The sequence below is a fragment of the Chrysemys picta genome, chromosome 5 (assembly GCF_011386835.1).
Source record: "Chrysemys picta bellii isolate R12L10 chromosome 5, ASM1138683v2, whole genome shotgun sequence".
Lineage (NCBI taxonomy): Eukaryota > Metazoa > Chordata > Testudines > Emydidae > Chrysemys > Chrysemys picta.
The window spans coordinates 46,082,733-46,104,129 of NC_088795.1; the positions used below are offsets into that span (position 1 = coordinate 46,082,733).

At 38.8% G+C, this 21,397-nt stretch overlaps 1 protein-coding gene across 7 annotated transcripts in view; it reads left to right on the forward strand.

Annotated features, from left to right (window-relative positions):
* Window positions 1–21,397, forward strand: part of ABHD18 (abhydrolase domain containing 18) — a 41,465-nt gene that overhangs the window by 4,728 nt on the left and 15,340 nt on the right. For 4 of the 7 annotated variants that reach the window (XM_065597686.1, XM_065597685.1, XM_065597687.1 and 1 more), the window contains exons 2-6: window positions 4,305–4,413; window positions 13,311–13,395; window positions 14,678–14,778; window positions 16,977–17,055; window positions 18,764–18,798. In XM_065597686.1, coding sequence (XP_065453758.1) covers window positions 4,305–4,413; window positions 13,311–13,395; window positions 14,678–14,778; window positions 16,977–17,055; window positions 18,764–18,798 — 409 coding nt within the window. Of the gene's footprint in view, window positions 1–4,304; window positions 4,414–13,310; window positions 13,396–14,665; window positions 14,779–16,976; window positions 17,056–17,146; window positions 17,256–18,763; window positions 18,799–20,892; window positions 20,978–21,397 lie in introns of all 7 variants that reach the window. The other 3 variants (XM_065597688.1, XM_065597689.1, XM_065597690.1) reach the window with 3 other exon arrangements.

Genomic DNA, 21,397 nt, shown 5'->3' on the forward strand with positions numbered 1-21,397 from the left:
CAACAATTTTCAAGGTTTCTCGGTAAGTAAGGAAGCAAAATTTGTTTTGCAAGGGATGTTTGTTTTTGGGGTGATTCTAACCTTGGCAGTGGTGCCTTTTCCTTTCATTTTATATGGAGAGCAATATTGCCATAGTTGCAGCAGAGTTATAGTTTTCTTTTCTGAACAAGAAAGGTTCTGAAAGCAATTGTACTGGTATACCAAAGTGTTTCTGATCTTGGCATGTTGCAAGATATCTCTCTTTAAAATCATGTTGTTCTGATGGTCCTCACATACACGTTTCAGTACCAACGTGACTGATGTCATGTCTCAGATTATTTTATATGACTTAAGCTTTTCATTAATCTAATTTTAAAAGACTAGAAGGTACTGAAGTGAAGACAGTGGGCTAAACTAAGCAAGCTGGGGATAAGAATAACGTGACTTTAAAGTTCGCTGCTTGAGACTGGCAGGGCTAGGAATTAAGGCTTCATACTACTAGAAAGCAAAATTTCCTGGCTTTTCAGTGGTTATAAAGCACTTATTTCTGTCCCTTAAGTTTTATATGTCAGAATTTAGTACTGTTACTGGTTCTTTGGAGAAGCAGTATTTTGGGGGAGTCAGGGAGGGGTTATGTTACACAGATTCAATTTGAGTATAGGTTTCAGAGGGGTAGCCGTGTTAGTCTGTATCAGCAAAAACAACAAGGAGTCCTTGTGGCACCTTGGAGACTAACAAATTTATTTGGGCATAAGCTTTCGTGGGCTATAACCCACTTCATCAAATGCATGGAGTGAAGAATACAGTAAGCAGGTATAAATATACACCACATGAAAAGATGGGAGTTGCCTTACCAAGTGGGGGGTCAGTGCTAACGAAGCCAATTCAGTTAGGGTGGATGTGGCCCATTTCGAACAGTTGACAAGAATGTGTGAGTATCAACAGAGGGAAAATTCTTTTTTTGTAGTGACCCAGCCACTCCCAGTCTTTATTCATGCCTAATTTGATGCTGTCAAGTTTGCAAATTAACTCCGGTTCTGTAGTTTCTCCTTGAAGTCTGTTTTTGAAGTTTGAAGTTTCTGCTTACAAAAATACAAAAATGTTTATTCTAAATATTTTTATTTTGTTTAGAAATGACTGAGATCCTTCAATAGTTGGCTTTATAGATATGCAAAGTACTACATTATTAGTGTGTGAACACTAATCATTTTTTTTTATATATATTTAAAAGAGCTTGCAATTGGAGTGTGGTATGGGCTCAAGTTAACAGCATTTCAGATACAAAACTAGATGAATTAAAGAACTACAACTGCATAAATCAAGGGTTGTAAGCAAGGTTCCTTAGATCATGCAGTGGATAGAGATTTGGAAATATGCTGATTATCCCACTTATCAATACATATTTCATACAACAAATGGTGTTTTGTTATACATTTAATTTTTTAATTGATATTAAATCATCTGTTTTCTTAAGTGTAGAAAAATCCTGAAACTTTAATTGGAAGATCATATGCTTTGTGACACACACAACCAATAGCTTAACTTTTTTGCCTGGTGTATCAAGTGCACAGAAGTGGCTCCCCATTATTTTAGTAAGTGTAGCTTTTTAACTAAAAGTTTGTCAGTAAACTACCATTTACTGATCAAACTTCAACATAAGTAAGAAGTATCCTTCACTGAAAGGAATGCTGTCAAGGATTTTGATAGTATGATTTTCCAGTCATACCCCTTAATCAAGGGTGGCAAAGTGCTAATGTATGTGCAGTTATACCTTAAATAAGTCCTTTTACCATTATAACTTTTGTTTGGGGAACTGGTATAAGCTATACCGGCGAAAGAAATGTTGCTGGTATAAGCTGTCTCTCCATTGGGAGGATTTGCTGGTATAGCTCTATCAGCGAACCCTTTCTAATGTAGCTAAAGCCTCAGTTACTGTCTCAGAGCTGCTAACTCTCAATTCATTGCAGCACTTCTCTGAAGAATGCTAATTTTGCAATATTGTTTTCTTGGCTATCTCAGAGACCTGTAGGAGGAATCACTCTGATTCTGTGAGGTACAATGACTTCAGGTTTGCAAGAACAAACAAGTTTTAATAGTTAAATGGGAAATTAAGAATAAAATTAATTTCAACCTGTATTCTTCCAAAACTCAATAAGGACAAGGCACTCCTGTAGCAGTGTTCCTGTACCCCACATTTCTAGCAAGCATCCATATCGTTCGCATCAGTCTCTTGCATTTTTGTAGGGAGTGGATGTAATCTGAATTAAAGCTTTCGTTTTATATGTTGTTGAAGGAAATGGACTTTCTTTTCTGAGTTATAGCACTGATCACAAAATTAAAGTCAAGCAAATTTAATGATAGATATTGGGACCATATAATTGCCTGCTGAATAGCATCCTCTCACTTCAGTACGTCAGTAATAGGTCTGTGTCTTGACTTCAAAGAGAATTGCAATTTAAAGCGCATTACGAATTTTCTAGAATTTGTATGCACTGAGAAATGTAGGGAGAATTGGTAACAAAACTCTGCTAATCATGGGATTCGTTTTTTAAGTAATAGGATGTGCATAGTGCAAGGTTGACAAAGAAGTATGTCTGTTCTATAAAAGAGCTTTCCATGAAAAACTGGATTAATGATAATGGGGTCTTCCCAGATCTGAAAAGCATTTTCTCCACTCAGATTAGTTCATGTAAAATGACCCATTTTCAGCATGATAAATAGATGTTATTCCACAGAGCATATACATTTCTCTTACATCTGCAAGAAAATCAAATTCCCCAAATTTTTTCAAGCTCTCTCAATCTACCAGGATTCCATTCCTAAAACTTGGCAGCGTTATTGTGCTCTGGGTAACTTGTGTGATCTGGGAATTTCTAACATCACTGAGTAACCTGCTTTTTGTCCCCCAAAGTTTACCCCTTTGTAGAACAAAATAACCTAATTACAATTAAGATGCATTTCTTCCAAATTATTGTCATGATACACCTCTACCTCGATATAACACTGTCCTTGGGAGCCAAAAAATCTTACCGCGTTAGATAGGTGAAACTGCATTATATCAAACTTGCTTTGATCTGCCAGAGTTTGCAGCCCCGCCCCGGAGCACTGCTTTACCGCGTTATATCCGAATTCATGTTATATCGGGTCGCGTTATACCGGGGTAGATATAACGTATACTAATGTGTACTGGTATAAAAACATAACTTGTTTGTGGATAAGATAAGTACTTATCACTCTGGTAACTTTGGATAATTAGTTTTCCTTTGACTATGGAGATCAAAAACGAACCTGTAAGGAAATGTAATGGTCAGAAATTTAACACTATTTGAAATTATGATTAAAATGTTTTTCACATCTATTCAAAAATTGAGACTAGAACAGAGGGAAGAGGTTGAAATGTAGCTGATGGAACATGAATCTGAATTTCTTCTAGCATCTAAAATTGAAGATCCATATCTATGCTTCAAATCCAATTTTACAAAATAGGATGCATCATAGTTTGTTGCATCAAAATGATAGTTTTACTTCTGCAGTTTTTCTCTGGAAGATGAGAGTGGAATCCAGGGACTGAATGGGGGTAGAAAGGTTTTCTTCTAAGTTGTGTAGGGTTACCATACGTCCATATTTTCCTGGACATGTCCGGCTTTTTGATTCTTAAATCACCGTCCGGAAGGAATTTTTAAATATTTAAAAACATCCGGGATTTTGCCATTATTATTTTTCCCCAAAGAAGAGTTGATCATTCGAGAGAGAGAGTGAATGTTGATCATTCGAGAGCGTGCTCGCTTTTCCCCCCTAGCTCCCAGTGCTTTCGCTGCAAAACAGCTGTTTCGTGCAGCTGGGAGGGAGGGTGGAGGAGGGGGAATGCGGTGCGCTCATGGGGAGGAGGTGGGGCTGGGGTGGGAATTTGGGGAAGGGGCCAATGGGGCAGGGAGGGGGCGGAGTTGGGGCAGGAATTTTGAGGAAGGGGTTGGAATGGGGGCGGGGAAGGGGTGGAGTTGAGGCGTGGCCGGGGGCCCCCATGGAGTGTCCTCTTTTTCAATATTCAAATATGGTAACCCTAAAGTTGTGCCTACCTGAGCCCTCAAAATTATGCACTACAGATTGTGCAGGTGTTCAAAATATGAACAGTTGGACTCTTTGGGCTTTGCTCCCCTTCACATGGGTTTGACTGGGTTCTTTGGGCTTGACTTTCCCTCAGAGGGGCTGTGATGCCTTGTTGAGCTTCTTTGCTGTGGCTGCTTCTTGTCTGAGAAAAAAAAAAAGTGATATTCTTACAAAACCACCTACTTAAGGCCTCATTTCTATCTATTTTCTACTTTTAGATGTTAGCTTGCTACTAATGGGTGTGAGTAAACTGGATATTTTGTACAGACGGCTTCTACTCACTAAACTTTTCATTCGAGGATGGGGAAGACCAGAAGATCTGAAAAGGTGATTATTTTTCTTCACAGAAAAAAAATCAGAATATTTCATACTGCTAATCTAAGTAAATTTATTTTAAATACTATGAACAGATAAATGTTTTTTACTAAAAATACAATGTGTTATTTTCAGTTTTCTAAAAAAAAGTAAAACACCACACTATAGGACTAATTAGACTTCAGAAACTAAATAAATATTTTAATTTTTAAATTAATATATTTTTCCTTACCACAAAATAGTTTAGTGTATAAATGCAAGATGCTGTTACAGTCTTTGTTTAAAAACAAAGAATCCAATTAATGGAAACTTAAACATGCTGGTGTAGGATAACATTTTAAAAGATCTTGAATTTATATAAAGCTAGCTGGATCGTTTGTGTTGTCCAAGGACAACGCTTGTAAAACTCTTTGGAAGGAGGCATCTCCTATAAAATTAGAAAAGAACTAACTCGGTTTCTCTTTTACTTAATGGTTTATAAAGAAGTTAGTTTGCCAAATACAAACTTTAAAACATAAAATGTAGGATAGGTATACGCCTTGCTTTCTCCATTTGGTTTCTCTTGGAAAAACTATGGCTAAATTTTGCACATCCATTTTTAATGGGTTATATAGAGAGAAAAATCTCCTTTTAGAGTTGATTAAGAACAAGAAAGAGCTTTTGCTTTATAGGTTTTGATTTCATGTTTGTTTAAGGTTTATATATTAGCATGATATATTCCCAAAGATTTAATGTAAAATAGTTTAATACAATGTTAATTCCTCTTAATGAATCTTTGAGTGGATTGATTTTAAAAGGCTTTTGCTTTTATACAAGCAACTTTATATGGTTTCTTAAGTTTTAAATATTGAATAATTGAGCGTATAAAATGCATAATATATTATATTAGACTAAAATGAAAATTATAGATTTAAATTTCTGAGAAATTGACTTTGTGCAAACATAAACACTACAAACAAAGGAATACATTGAGCAAGAAACTGTGTTGAGGAAGTTTTGTATGTAGCAGTTGGTGGAGATCTGTAAATGTACATTGAGACTACCAGAGAGGTATAGTAGTTAACCTTGCAACAGTTCATCCTTAAATGGAATTAGATAGCTTAGCCTCTTTTCCCAACAACCATTTGTCTGGTTCGTCTGTTTAGAGTTGTCCAAATTCAAACAAAAGCCAAATTTCAAAATTTACTGCAAAACAAAATTTTGAAAACATTTTGTTTTGAGTAAATGAAAACATTTAATTTTTATTTTGAAATCTTTAATTTTTTATAATATTAAAACAAAAAAATCAAAACATCATTTCGACCTTAGCAAAATACTTTTTTCAATTTTTTTTAAATGAAACTTTTCAAAATCAACACATTCTCTCAGAAAATTTCAGTTTCAATGAAACAGCATTTTTTTTACAGGGGAAAAAACATTGTTATAAATTTTTCAACAAGATGTACTATTTAGCTTGTAATCTCTCAGGGGCAGAGTCTGTTTTGTATTTGCACATGGCCTCGCACAATGAGGACTCAATCTCAGTTGGCACTGCTTTAATGCTAACACTAGTAATAATGGTATTAACTATTCCAAGGTATTTTAAGGATTATCATTTGTTAAATTAATTCCAAAATGTAGGATTCTTTAAGTGGATTGTCCACATATATTCCACTTCAGGTGCACCTGAACCTCATGCACATGAGACCCTTTGAGTAGCAATGTCTGTTGGGGCTGCACCTGTGACCTGTGCATCCTCCAGCACTCTATAGACAAAGGTATAAAGGGCAGAGGCAGACTCAGTTGCTTTTCAGTTCATTCTTTCCTCCTGTGAGTGCAGGAAGGAATGGCTGGCATCTCTGCCTATGTGTATGTGCTGTTCCTCCACTCCAGAGTCAGGCAGAACATCCTTCACTGCAGCCCAGTCCTCTGAAGAGAGAGGCCTGAAGGAACACTGTTCCTATGATGGGAGACATAGATCGTCCTCTCCAGTTCCAAACAGATCACCCTAGGACGGAAGTCAAGGCACAGGTCAGGTCCCACTGGCCTTGGTGCACTTTTCAATAGTCATTGATGTGCCCAGTATATGTTACCAACGATCCAAGCAGCTGACACTGAAACCAGCTTCAAGAACACTCTTCAGACCTCTCTGGACCAGCACTGAAAGCACATTCTTACCAAGACTGTGCCTTTGGTAACGAAAACCTTGGCACCGACATCTTTCACGCCAACTTGTTGATGGTACCGCAACTCTTCTTTCTGAATCTTCACCTCTGGAGCTTCTCTTTGCAGTACCTACACAGTTCACAGGACTGGGAGAGTTGACAGTTCTGGACTAGCCTAAGTTTCCATTGATGTCTTCTATTAAGAAACCCAGTGCCACCAGCTCAGGAGCCTCGTGGTTCTACTCAAGCACTCGAGAGATCTGCTTTACCCAACTGCTTTGGTCCCTGGACCCTTATGAGCCTACTCTGTCTGAAAGAGCATTCAGAAATCCACATGAGGGACTGCAGGGACAATCACGAGCAGTACTTTGCACGGGACCCATCATGGCCTGCACCCCCTTCCAGAACCTCATGCAGTCATGGTCTTTCTGAATCCTATATGGGATGCATCCTACTCGCAAGACTCCAGTTGCCTCTCAGGCAACTACAGCAAGGTCACCCTTCCCTTGTAGGTCTCACTCATCTGGCATATCATACACCTGATGCAGAGAGTGAGCAAGAGGACTTTCAGAAGAAAGAAGCCCAACATGTCCTGACAGTGATTTTTGTCATCTTCAGTGAACTGTTACAGCTTCAAACCAGCCTGATGACTGCTGGATCTTCCAGCAACTTCTCAGGAGATGAATGGGATTTCCAAGATGTCAGCTAAGTTTAAATGACTTCTCTTGCACTACCTTCTCCATATTCTGCATATGTTCAGATCACCTGCAGATTGGTAGTGCCAATAAATAATAGCTTAGTGCACAGGCACCAGTTTCCTCTGGATCCTTGTTCCGCCCCAGGCCCTGCCCCCACCCCGACCCCTTCTCCCAAGCCCCCACCCATGCCCCGCCTCTTCCCATCCCTGGTCCACTCCCACGGAACAGCTGATCGAGGTGGGTGGGAGGTGCTGGGACGGAGCAGGAGGAGTTGATTGGCGGGGCCGCCGGCGGACGGTAGGCACTTGTGGGGATGGGGGAGGAAGAAGCTGGCTGCTGGTGGGTGCTAAGCACCCATCAATTTTTTTCCCCCGTGGGCGCTCCAGCCCTGGAACACCCACGCAGCTGGCACCTATGGCTTAATGGAATCAGTTAGAGACCTCTATGCCTCTATGGTGCCTACATCTAAGAAAATGGACAGGTGCTATCAGATCACCTCCAGAGGCTTTGAATATTTCTTTAGCCATCTAACACTCGACTCCTTGATCATAGTCACTGTCCAAGAGAAGTCCAAATGACAAGGGCCACATAAAGCAACTCCCAGGGATAAAGATCTTAAAATGTTGGTGGACCTCTTTGATTGGAATTTGTATTCTTTAGCCATCCTATAAGCGTTCATTATTAACTACCAAGCACTCGTGGCTAAATACAGCTTTCTTAACCGGGCTCATGCATCCCAATTCACCAACAAACTCCAACAGGAACACAAGGAATTTAAATCCCAGGTGCAGGAGGGACAGCTGGTTGCATGGCCCTCAATACAGGTTGCTCTCAACACCTCACCTACAGTGGCTTGTAGTATGGCTAGCATAATAACAATTCATTGGGCCTCCTGATTGCAGTCCTTGAGAATACTGGAGGAGGCTCAAGCAACCATTGAGGGCTTCCCCTTTGAGGATTGTGATTTTAATAAGAATACTGATGAGGCTATTTGCTTGTTGAAGGACATCAAAGACAACCTTTTGCTCTCTGGGTGTATGCATCTTGGTTCCATGAAGGAGATGGTACAAGCCTCAGCCCTGTCCAAGGCAGACACAACCATCTGAGTACTATTATAGACAGCAGAGACTGTTTGAGCCACTGAAGAAGAGGCAGAAGTTCCAGATGAAGATACCTTCTGCCCCTTCCTCCTCTGACGCACACCTTTCATCTACCTTGAAACAGCAGGTTTGAATGTGCAGTTGAGAGCCTTGCAGAGCCAGCAGATCCAGCTCTTTCCTCCCCTTTTGAGAGCTGTTTGTTTGGGGAGATATGGAACCAAATTACCTGGGACCAAAGGGTTCTGGAGTCTTTTGGACAAGGATTCTCTATCCAGTTTCAGTCCCCTGCAAACCTCCCCACATCCCCAATCCCTTCTGGGACCCCTTTCATGAGATATTGCTCAGGAAGGAAGTGGACTCCCTCCTGCAACTCAGAGCAGTAAAAGGATGCCCTTGGAATTCCAGGGCAGGGTGGGTTATTTTGATCACAAGCAGAGAGGGGAATGGAGCCCTGTCCTGAAACTGACTCAACAAATTCATCTGTGGGTTCCAGTTCAGGATGGTGATGCTGATGTCCATAATCCCCACCTAGGATCCTCAAGATTGGTTTGTAACTCTACTTACAAGACACATACTTTCATATTGCAATTCACCCGGCCCCAAAGAGATATTTCAGGTTACTTGTGGGAAAGTCTTACTACTAATGCAGAGTGCTTCCCTGTGGCCTCTCTCTCTGACCTTGAGGGACTTCTGCAAATGCGTGGAGGTCATGGCTTCACGTCTGAGAAGGAAAGACATTTGAGTTTATCCTTACCTCAATGACTGGCTGATCCGAGCTGGTCACCTCAACACCTGAACGACTTTATTTGAGTAGTTCTGAATCTCATTGCTGCATCAGACCTCAGTAAATGGAATGAAGTCCACTCTCACATCTTGTTAGAGCATAAAATTCACGGGGGCAGTATGGACTCCGGTCTGCCAGAGGACAGGTTTCTCCCCATTCTAAGCCTTGTCAACAGCTTCATTCACACCCTTAACATTAGTCAGAACATGCCTAAGACTCATGGGTCACATGGCCTCCTGCGCCTACATGACACATTTGCCACCTGTACTCTATGCAAGGGTGGTCGAGATCAGTGTACTTACTCAGCAGGTACCTAAGACATGTTGGTCAAAATCCCCCCAGGAAGTCCTTTCCTTGTTAGATTGGTCAAAGGACACTCTACATGTCTATAATGGATCCCCCATCTCCTCACCGATCCCCAGCATGACATTGGTGACAGACACATGTACATTGGGGAACTCAGCTGGACCACCTCCAGACCCAGTGCCTCTGGCCCCGCTCAGGAAGTGAGCCTTCATATAAACACCCTGGAGTTGAGAACAATTTGGCTAGCATACATAAGTCTTTCTCCTGGTGTTTCGAGATGCCATAGTACAGGTGTTTACAGACATGTCCTATAGCAACAAGCAAGAAGGTGTTGGTTTGTTGCCCCTGTGCCAAAAGACAATCCACCTTTGGCAGTGGTGCATCAGCCACCATCTTACCAGTAGTCCTCCACCTTCCCAGGCTATGAAACCTCCTGGTGGACCATCTCACGGGGTGGACAATACTCTGAGCAACTATTCAATAATTGTCCAATGCTGCATTCGGCAAGACATCTTTCACAGGTGGTAATTCCCAAAATTGGGTTCTGGTTGGATGTGAACAGGTCAAGGAGTGCTGCAGGTTCTGCTCCAGAGGAGGAGCCTGTGCTGGCTCCCTGACACCCTACTGAGCCTATGGCCACCAGGGCTCTTGTATGCTTGCCTCCTACCCCTGCCGATACCCCCCACTCTTCTTCCCTATTATGGCAGAGTCCCTGCCAATTTGGATTTGGTGCTAGCAAAGGAACTGGAGAGTGGTTGCAGCCACCCCATCCTTTATGCCCTCTGCCACCACAAGGCACAGCCCTAGAGGACACTGATATCAAAAAGATTCTTATTTGGGCCCACTCTTGCCAGAAGTGGAATACATGTGGAGAATACATCTCGAAGAATTAAGTTACTGTAGAGTAAGTAAATAGTTACTACTTTTAAGGTTTAAAAAAAAAACCAAAAACTTTAAAACAGATGTGATTTTTAATTAAAAATATATTCAGAGAAAACAGTATTTTGTTTGGACTTCAACATTCTTATGTAGCATTGTACTAATATATGAAAAGCAGAAACTTTACTAGTCTGTACAGGTTCAGAGAAACACAAAGAACAGACAGCATAAATAGTTAAAAGTAAATTCAACTAGATTCCCCACCCCCCAATGTTAATAATTTATGGTATTTTTATAACAGGTAAGGAAACCAGAGGTTGAAACTTTAAAACTCTACTTTCTGGGGACTATAAAATGCATATTGTCCATTTTTGACCTTTTTGTGGGCATTAAGGCAGAGTTGTATTGACTGACTTTTTTCATACAGTGAAAAGGCATTCACAGTTTAAAGATTATGGGCCAGATTAACCCTGGTAAAACTCCACTGGACTAAATGACTGTATTTGCCGTGGTATATTCTGCACTAATTAATATTGGTATCTAACAATCTCATCTGCATGTAATGGGAATTTTCCAACCTCAACCATACTCCTTTAGTTCTTCGTTGTATAAAATGCTCATAATTTGTGCTGCTAGTTCTTAAACTAGTGGTAGGAATCCCCATTCTCATCCTATGAAGTCCCTGGGACAGGGTTTCATGGTTAATGCTAATTTTGGATGTTGATCTGTTGTATGGCAAGTCACTTCAGAATTTTGGCCCAATACCAACTGACTTCATAACTTCCATTCAGCCCTGTCTCTCTCCATTGAAAATAGATTAGGGGAAAACATTCAGAGCTGTTTGTTACATGTAACATTCTGTTATTAGAAAAGGTCATCCTTTTGAGGATCAAACTCATTTTAATTTGGATGAATGGAAAAGAAAAGCATTTGCTGAAGATGTTTATTTTCTTTGTAACTCTGTAACAGGGTCACTTTTTCAGATCGTTACAAGCATTTATATAGAAAAACAGAATGACATTTCCTAAATATGTTCAAAATAAAATTCCAAAGGGTAATCTGGATGAGATGCACCAGAGATATTGTAACATTTGGGGGAATTATCTCTCAACCACTAATGCTCCCAGAAAATCAGTAGAGTCAGACAAAAGCACTTGAATGTTTTCCAGAAAGCTGTCTAGTTACATGTATCTGAAATAATGGTTTAAAATGGAAGCTATTTTATAACTAACTATAGCATTTGTTATAATTCACATTTCTGTATAATAGGGATTTAAAAAAACGAAAACCAAACATACCAACTAGTTAAAAATACTATATTGTGGAGTAGAAATAGGTTAGATTGCAGGATATACTCGGGGGGGGGGGGGGGGGCGGGGGAAGTAAGCATATTCCATGTGTGTAATAACATATTGTAAAACTAGGGAAGTATGTGTCGCTTGATATATATTGCAACTGCAAATGTACCTATAATTATGACTGTTGTTCTGACCCTGACATCTACTGGAATTTTCTTCCTGAGTAAAGGTTTAGGAAAAACAGAAAATAATACAAAGAGGTTGAGAGCTAGCCACTCACCAGTGTTCTCTTTTAGAGACACTGATACTTTGCATGCCAGTTGATTTATTGCCAGCTCTTACTCTTATATTATGTCCTAGCAAAGGTCATAAGCTATTGCTGGAAAAAATGTTAGCCCACTTTCCCCCTGCCAATGCAAGATCTAGTCCCTATGTAGTAGGCTTAGCTAATGTTAACTTACTTTACTAAGCTTTATTCCATGCTGGAGATGTCACTTTAGCAGTGTTCTGTAGTTGGCTTCCCTATAGGGGATCACATAAGTACCATTTTTACCATATTTGAGATTGAATTAAAACTCTGCCCCAACACCCTTGCCTTGTGCTATGGCCCTGTCCCCGTCCCAAGTAGCAGCAATAAACTGGCCTGCCTCCTCTCCAAGCAAGACAAAGGCAGTAGCATAGGCCCTATATGTTTGTCCCTGGTCTTACTTGGCAGCAGCGGTCCCCTCTCCCTCACTCTGAAGAGGCAGGAGTGAGGCCTCAGTGGGTATGTGTCTACACAGCATAGAAAAACCTGTGGCTGGCCCGTGCCAGTTGACTCAGGCTCAGGCTACAGGGCTGTTTCATTGCTGTGTAGACTTCCAGTCTTGGGGTAGAGCCCAAGCTCTGGGACTCTCCCACCCTGGATCCCAGGCTCTAGCCTGAGCCTGGAAGTCTACATAGCAATGAAACAGCCTTGCAGCCCGCGAACCTGTGTCGGCTTGCACTGGCCAGCTGCTAGTGTCTAGTTGCTGTGCAGACATATCCAGTGTTACACCCTGGGTCCTGGGCTATTTGCTGTGGTGGGCGGACCCACCGTTTCACTTTTCTTCTGAGGTAGTATTGGACAGGGTCCTGTAGAGCTATAGATCTTGCAGTTAACACCCTATTGAGGTGCATGTAGCAGTTAACCCGTCTCAGATCTATTATTTCACATAATCTGCAGGTTCAGGTAGGTGTCACTGCATCAATTAGGCTACACTTTCAAGTATTTCTTTGCAACAGTGAGGACTAAACTTAAGTTTTCTTAAAATGAATGGTGTAATCACAGGACTCCAGGAGCTAGTATCCTAGGCCTGGGCCTATAATGTTTATGCCTTAATCTGACCTAGGCTGAAATTCAAAGTTAAGTCTTCATAAAAAAAGTTATAACATAATGTTTTAAAAACTTGGCGAAACCAAGCAGTGTAGTAAAAAAATTCTAGCCATTCCTTTTCTGCGAAAGCCAAACTGATACAGCTCTCACTAGGCTGGTTTACCCAGAAATGAGAAGTTAATTTTTAAATTAAATAACTTCCTGGTCTTTGTCTCTCCTTTAGTTTAGCCTCTTTCATACAGGAAAGATGTACTAATTCAGATAAAAGCATGACTTCTGATTTTGATGTAAAGAAATACTCGGTTAAAAAAGGCTTGACTCTCTTCTGTATCTTGCTTTTTGACAGAATATTTGAATTCAGAAAGATTATTGGAAACCGGGAAAAATGCCAGAAGCTGGTTTCAAGAGATTATCCAGTGTTCATTGACAAGGTATTCAATAGCAAAAAATGTAACTGTAACTAAAATTATGTTCTCACATATTATGTATGAGTGAAGTGAAATGAAGTCTTTAGTAAGCTCTCTGTACTGGAGAAGAAAGTAGTTAGGTTTGGTGCAATGTGGATTGTAGGTTTTATTGATATTTTGGTTCAGCCCAATGTTAGTACAGCATATGTTACTGATTTGGGATCAGAATTCAGGGCATGATCTTAGGCTAACAGAGTGGCAGAAGGAACGTGGTAAGCATTTGCAGGGGCAGTATGTAGTTTTCTTCTCTCGCTAGTAGTTCCTCTCTCTGACTGAGGAGTAGCATTGAAAGATTCCAGAGGGATGCACCCAGCTGTCCTTTGGTAAAAATATTCAAGAAAGGAGTAAATATATAGGGGAGGGTGTAGAGGTGGTTGGAGATTATAGGATTCCCCTGGGAAAAAGAAGAAAGCGTACTTTGCGTATAACTAGATATGAAGCCAGTCAATATTATTAAAGAAACACTTATTATGGTAGTGCCCAAAAGCTCCAGTGAGGATTTAAGGACCCGTTGTTCTGGGTGTGACACAGACACATATAAGGGACAATCCTGCCCCTGAGATTATAAAATCCAAAAGGTATAAACAAAGGGCTGGGAGGGAGAAGTAACATACAAGCAAATAAAAATGGTGACTGGCATGATTCTGTAAACCAGATATTTTGGTATTTTTCATTGAGAGTAGAGGTAGTATGAGGGGAATGTCAGGACCATGGGAGTTAGTAAGGAAGAAAGGAATGGGAAGGTGAGAAGTTGTTACAATTAGTCATCTGTCTGTCCATCAGCAGCAGACAGGTTTTTACATCATTGCAGAGATGAGTTGTAAGAAGGGATTTAAAAGGATAGAGCAATAGCTGTACAGATTTTATTATGAAGTTTTTCCCATCCTTTGGGGTGGCATGGGAGAAAACACAGGTATGTCCTATCTTAAAGAATTGTTAAAAAATTTAAACAAATACATTTTAAACAAACAAATAACCCCCCCCACAACCCCATTTAGGCTTTAATTGCATTAAAAACTGAATTTTGTTATAACTGAGCTGATTTTTATTTAAGTGAGTAGGCTTGTGGTAGACTTTTTTTAATGCTCATGTAATGTGATGATTGAAATTGTACTTTCAAAACTGCTTGTGGATTTTTGTGCTAAAATTTGATTCCAGCCTAGGAACCCATATATTAATGTTCAGCCTTCAGTGCATATAATGTATGCTGATCATATACACTTTTAACTTTCAGTTCTTTCCATAGGTTGAGGAGCAATCAGACTGTAAAATACTCGATGGGCACTTCATTTCCCCTTTGATTCACTACATTCCCAATATCCTGCCAACTGAATCCATCATAGCAAGGTAAGGAAAAGGAAGTAACAGTTTGGTTCTGAAACTAGCTCTGTAGAGAAATCAAAGAAATCTGTATTATAAAAATTACTTTTATTACATTTTTTTATTACAGCTACAATCCGAATACTCAATTTTGTTTTAAAATGGTTCAGACTGTGATCTCTGTTTGAAAAATATTGAGAAGTTTTAAGTTAGAATGAAAACACAGGTAGTTCATTTGATGGTTCCATCCTTGGATGAATGATTTATTTTCTAGATGAGCTTATTCTAAATTGGAGGTGGCCCTAGCAAAACATGACGTGTTATGGTGGTTTAATTCTGAAAATGGAAATGTAATCCCATTAGAAAAGTTTTACATGTTCATTTAGTAAAATAATTAATGGAACATCTGTAACTGTATTTTGATAACTAGTTTTGACACAGGAAAGCCAGAGAATTCTAATATGACTATGACCTGTTCTTACCTACCTCCTTTGTAAAGGGAGGGAAATTATTCATATATAAGCAAAAGTACTAACAAACAGCCTTGACTTGGATTTACTAGTCTTTGTCAGTCTGCCACAACATCAAGTAATGTTTTGAGACTGATTTCTTCCTTTTTTAAAAATACTTGTTTTGTTTTGTTTGTGAGATACACAACTCACATCGCATGTCCAAGATGGAGAAATGCAATTCCCTTGCAAATATGAATTTTTGTAAAGGCCAGCAGTTTATCCAAGAAAATAGTTTCTCACTTCTGTATCTTCCTAAGAAACACTCCATATTTATTAACTTATTCCACTTATTATCAGAATTTAACCATATATGTATGCACATGTTAACTTCAGTGTAGCTCATACATTGAATTTGGCCTATGTTTTCTATTTGAGAAGCCAAACAACGTAGTAGTACCCTTGAAGTCTTGTCACGCTTACACACTCAAGCAGTTGGGTGGTGGTGGTATACTAATGTTCTCACCAGGGTGTCCACTGAGCCTTGCTTTGGAGGTAGGGTGGGGAGCATCATTTTTATTGGCTTCTTGCTAGCAGAGCTAGACTTCTTGCTAGCTGAAGTCTTAAGTTTTTCAAGCTTTGCTTTGGGCATAAAAATTTACCTCAATTTAGGAGGCCTTGGTGTCATGACATCAACAGCTGTGACCAGTCAATACATTTTTTGTTTGTTTTTTGTTTGTTTTGTTTTGTTACAGCTTACCTTCTCTGAAGACATTATTCAAAAAATGCTCAGTAGGCTTTTTACTCCGTGTTGTTGGGTATAAAGGGAGTCACTACTTAAAATTCCTGGACTAACTGATACCACATCTGAAAATGCAATTTACTAATAGTTTCCACATACTGTCATGCAGTGGTTAGATAAGTTATAGGTGCTATTAAAAATCCAAAATACATTAGGTAAGATAAAGACAAGTTGATTTTCTTTCAAGCTCATAGCATCAAATTAAATCCATGAATAAAAGTTATTTTGAGCTTTAAGTAGTTTTCATGTGTGAAAAGCAGCACTTTGATAGACTTTGTGTGCTTTTCAAATATGGATAGTTTATGCAAAAACGTTTACACACAACTAGCTAAAGAAGCAAGTTTTATTGCAACAGGACACCCCCTTGTGGTGAAATACCAATAGCTCAACAGAAGTGGTTTGTTTGTGTAGGTTACAGCTGGCCTGAGAAAAGCTTGGTGGGGGGTAAGGGAGGGACTAACTGAAGAAACTGGGTGATTTTTGGCAGGGGTGGGTGGGAAGGAGAGAAGGGAAAACTGTTTTTCTATATTTATATAGGAACACTTGTTAGCTGTATTTTTTAAAAAAACAACTTTATAGTTCCTTTTTAATTTTCAGTTTCAGTTCCCCCCCCCCCCACTTAAGGAGAAAAGTGTGTGCTGTTTAGGGGATCTAGCCACACTTGCCTAATCTCAGGCCCCATGTCTCTATTCAGTAAAGTTTAGAATGCAGTAATGAAGTAGTAATCTCATTTGGAGTGTGACCTTTCAGCTCATAACTCCCTTTCTTCTTGGTGCTTGTGACTTTCTAAAGGTGAAAACTTTTGGATGTGTTCTTAATTTCATTCATGAAAAAATTATATTGCTAGACTAATAGCAGTTTGCCTGAGCATGTAACCAAACTGTTTTTTCAGGGTGTCGTTTGGTGGTTTAACTTGCATGAGTGTGAATATCTTGCAGTGTTATCATGTATATTAAATAGTGTGCTTTTGATAGGTTTCAATTCATAATACCCAAGAGATGGAACAGCAAATACAAACCTGTGTGCATTCATCTAGCAGGCACTGGAGATCATGTAAGTATATAAAACTTTAATTTCTCATTAATACTTTCAAGTTTAACAGTAATCTTTTAACTGTATTCTTGTTTAAACCTTTCCTCTTTAGTACTACTGGAGAAGACGCACACTAATGGCCCGTCCAATGATCAAAGAGGCTTGCATGGCTTCTCTATTGTTAGAAAACCCTTACTATATCCTTTTGTTGAAAACAAAATGCTTTAACATGTTTCAAAGTGCTAACCAAGGGGAGGAAGATAGAATAACATTATTTTATCAAGTATTAGAGGGGTAGCCGTGTTAGTCTGGATATGTAAAAAGCAACAAAGAGTCCTGTGGCACGTTATAGACTAACAAATGTATTGGCGCATAAGCTTTCGTGGGTGAATACGTCATGCGTCTGACAAAGTGGGTATTCACCCACAAAAGCTTATGCGCCAATACATTTGGTAGTCTATAAGGTACCACAGGACTCTGTTGATTATTTTATCAAAATGGTACAGGTTGCATAGATGAGTGGTTTTCAACCAGCGGTACACAGAGGTCTTCCAGGGGTACATCAACTCATCTAGATATTTGCCTAGTTTTACAACAGGCTACATAAAAAGCACAAGTGAAATCAGTACAAACTAAAATTTCATACAGACAATGACTTGTCTATACTGCTCTATTATACTATATATTGAAATGTAAGCACAATATTTATATTCCAATTGCTTTATTTTATAATCATATGGTAAAAATGAGAAAGTATGCAATTTTTCAATAATAGAGTGCTGTGACACATTTTTGTATTTTGATGTCTGATTTTGTAAGCAAGTAGTTTTTTAAGTGAGGTGAAACTTGGGGTATGCAGGGCATAGTAGTCTGGAAAGGTTGAGAGCCACTGGCATAGATCAGTCGAAAGTAGGGATATAGCTGTTGGTCAAAAAGATGTGACTTCTTACTGTAATCTTACTACATCAACCAAAGTGGTATCTCTAAGTGCATAACCATGGAATACAATGCAGATGATGTGTTAGACTGGCTATGTCATAAGGTGTTGCTCTTCTGAACTTTAAAAAAAAAAAAAAAAAAAAACTTCCAAACCACTCTCCTTGGTTACTGGGGTACTAGTTTGATACTGATCTCTCTGTAACCCAGTTATCAAATTACTTGACAAACTTCTCCTAGCCATGGCCAAATATGTCCTTTTTTTTGAGGGGCGAGGGGAGAGGTGTGTTTTGTTTGTTTTTGACAAAATGTCTCTCCTGTCTTCACTTGTTGAATACAAACTGTTGGTACTACAAATCCCTTTGATAGTGTTCACCTGCCTTATCACTGACATTTTAGGCATTTTTTCTCTCTGACAAAATCTACCAGCCTGAATCCATCCTCCTTTCCAATGTTGGGTAACTGCCCCCAAATGCCTACACCAGGCTTCACTCAGAAGAATCAGACTATCAATCACACTTCATTTTTTTCCTTTACTACTTACTTCATTAGCGCACTGTCCTAAATTGTAAATTGTGACGAAGTCATTCATACTTGATTTTATTTTGTACCAATAAAACAATGTAATTGGGTAATAACTTAATTTACAGAATTTAATTCTTCACTGTACTGCTTACATAAGTGATTTTTAATTTTTGTCTCAATTTTAAAATGTAAGAGTTAAAATAAAAAGTTATGTAGTGATGCCTAGAAAATAAATATATTTACATTTGTTTATTTTCTTTAACTTGAGTCTTTACATGGCTGCAGAAAACCTAAGGACCAAATGTAAGTATTAAGATTACTTCTCACAGCTATTTTCTGTCTTCAAGACACTGGGTTTGTTAAGAAGACCAGAAACTTAAAACATAGAAACCTTGATAATGTGTTATAAATAGCAGCAAACTTGGCTCAGCTATATCTTGTTTATGTGAAGTTGTAGACACTTTGCTTGACTGCTTTATGTGGATTTTGATGCTTAAATGCCTAGGTTCGCACTTTCCACCCAAAGTAGATGGACTTTTTTAAAAAAACCACATCAGCAAGGGTGCAACCAAGAAACAATGCATTTTACCAGTTCGTACATTGCACTTGTCCACAATCTACAACAACATATTTTTTTGTGCAATATTGAGTATCTTTGAAGAAATAGTTTTTGGGCAACATTTAAGTGTCTAAAGTTAGGCAACTGAATAAGTGACTTGATTTTCAAAGATGCTGGTTACCCTGAAGCTCATGCTAGTGGGAGTTGCAGCATACCCAGTATCTTTGAAAATCAAGTCACTTATTCAGTTGCTTAAATATGGACTTAAAAGCCTAATCTTAGGGACTAATTTATAAAACAAAACAAAAGGTTGGACTTTGTATTTGCAAGTGCTAGAATATAAATAGGACAATAGATCCTGTATCTGAGGCAAAATAAAGGTGTTAGTTTGCCAGATGTTCCTTGCAGATGAATAGTTATAAAAAGATTAAATGGAGGTGACTGGTTTAAAAAGACTGGTTTAATTCTGCTTGCTTAGCTATCTCCAAAAAGAAGAGGAAACTAATCTGTTTTTAAACTACAATCCTTAGAGCTTGTTGCTTTCAGTAGTGCTTCATTAACATCTGCCACAAGTTAAACATTTAATTTTCTTCTAATTTAAAAGCTAATTAAGAATTTACCCTTTGAGAGAAGTATCAGAGGGGTAGCCGTCTTAGTCTGGATCTGTAAAAAGCAACAGAGAGTCCTGTGGCACGTTTAAGACTAACAGATGTATTGCATGCATCCGACGAAGTGGGCATTCACCCACGAAAGCTTATGCTCCAATACATCTGTTAGTCTTAAAAGTGCCACAGGATTCTCTGCTTCCTTTGAGAGAAGTGAAAGTTAAAAGCAGTACAAAAAATAGCCTTGAGTACCTTCCAAAGTAATCGTTGCTGCATTATAATTAGTTTATTGGTCTGAATAATTTAGTAAATCTTAATTTTAAAAAATCCCAATAAAGGATTTTTTGGGAAAGTGTTCTCTTTGACAGATATGTTTTGTTTTTAAAGATATCATTGTTTTGATGATAACATTTGGCATTTTTAAAATCACAGTAAGACACACCAGGTAGGTACAATGCTGGAATATAGTTAGTGGGTTTTCTGCTACTGGCATACTATTTACCTCAGAAAAACAAAGAAGTATAAAAATCTTTCCTCCACTATGCAAATTCTATGCACTAGTCACAGCTGTCCAACTTGATAGAATAATACTTCCATCTTGCAGATAATGGGCAAATGCTCTGTTGTCCCAAACTCCAATTTGCACATTTCAATAGAAGGCTTCAAAGCAGTAGTAGCACTCTAAGGAATGTACTTGTAAATCATTAAATTAGCATGACAGTCATAGTAGAGAACTGAAGTACCTTTAATAACAAAGCACTAAGCAATAGGAGGAGTGTTTAAAATATCCTAAAAATATTGGTCCACAACAGCCATTGATATCCTTGCTTCTCCCATGGCTTACAGAACAGTTCTAATAGGCTGTACTCCTGCCTCAAAATGTATCCCAAGTATAGTGATATTTTGGCACAAGAGGGCTATAGCCTTGTGTAACTTAGAGACATGATGTCAAAAACATGATAATATTTACAATAAACTGTTTTGTCCAAGTACAGTGCTCTAGTTGTTCTGTAAGCCATACTCCATTCACTTAAAAGTGTTCAGCACATGGAGTAATTGCACCATTGAGCCCCAATATGCAAACAACTACTAGACTTTTGGTCACTGTGAGAGTTCAAACTGAATAGCTTTCAATTTTTCTTTTTTGTTTTCTTTAAATTTGTTTAATGCATTGTAGGAGACACTACACGGATTTCTCAGTGCAGTGACAAACTTCCCACTTTATAATTTCAGTCTTACAGTGGCACTGATTGCTCCCAAAGCTGACTTTCTGATTGCTCTTCACATGTTGTATGCAATTTTTCAGTGATGTAAAAAGGTAAATAAGGAAAAGAGGTTGTCTCTGCCAATGACATCTTGTATACCTAGCACTGTATCACTTAGCTTTGTTTTCCTTAAAATAAAAAGGATCGTTGTTACTTCATAGCACAGAAGATTACTGCACATGAGTTTCCAGTGCTTGCAGTACCTTAGTTATTTGAAGATATGGTGTTCCCTAATTCTACACTAGTAATTTAGAAGATGCTTATTTCTAGTCCTCATTTAAGCCTGGATCACAAAAAAATTAGAAGAAGAAGAAACAAACACACGTCCTGTGGGCCTTGAATGCAGAAAGATACTGAAGACTTTGGACTCCCTCCTTCTCTTATTGAATTCAATAGAAATTCAGTCATTGGCTTAATTGGGAGTATGACCAGGCTCCGTTTAAGAGTAAAAGTAGACTGATGAAATGAAGACT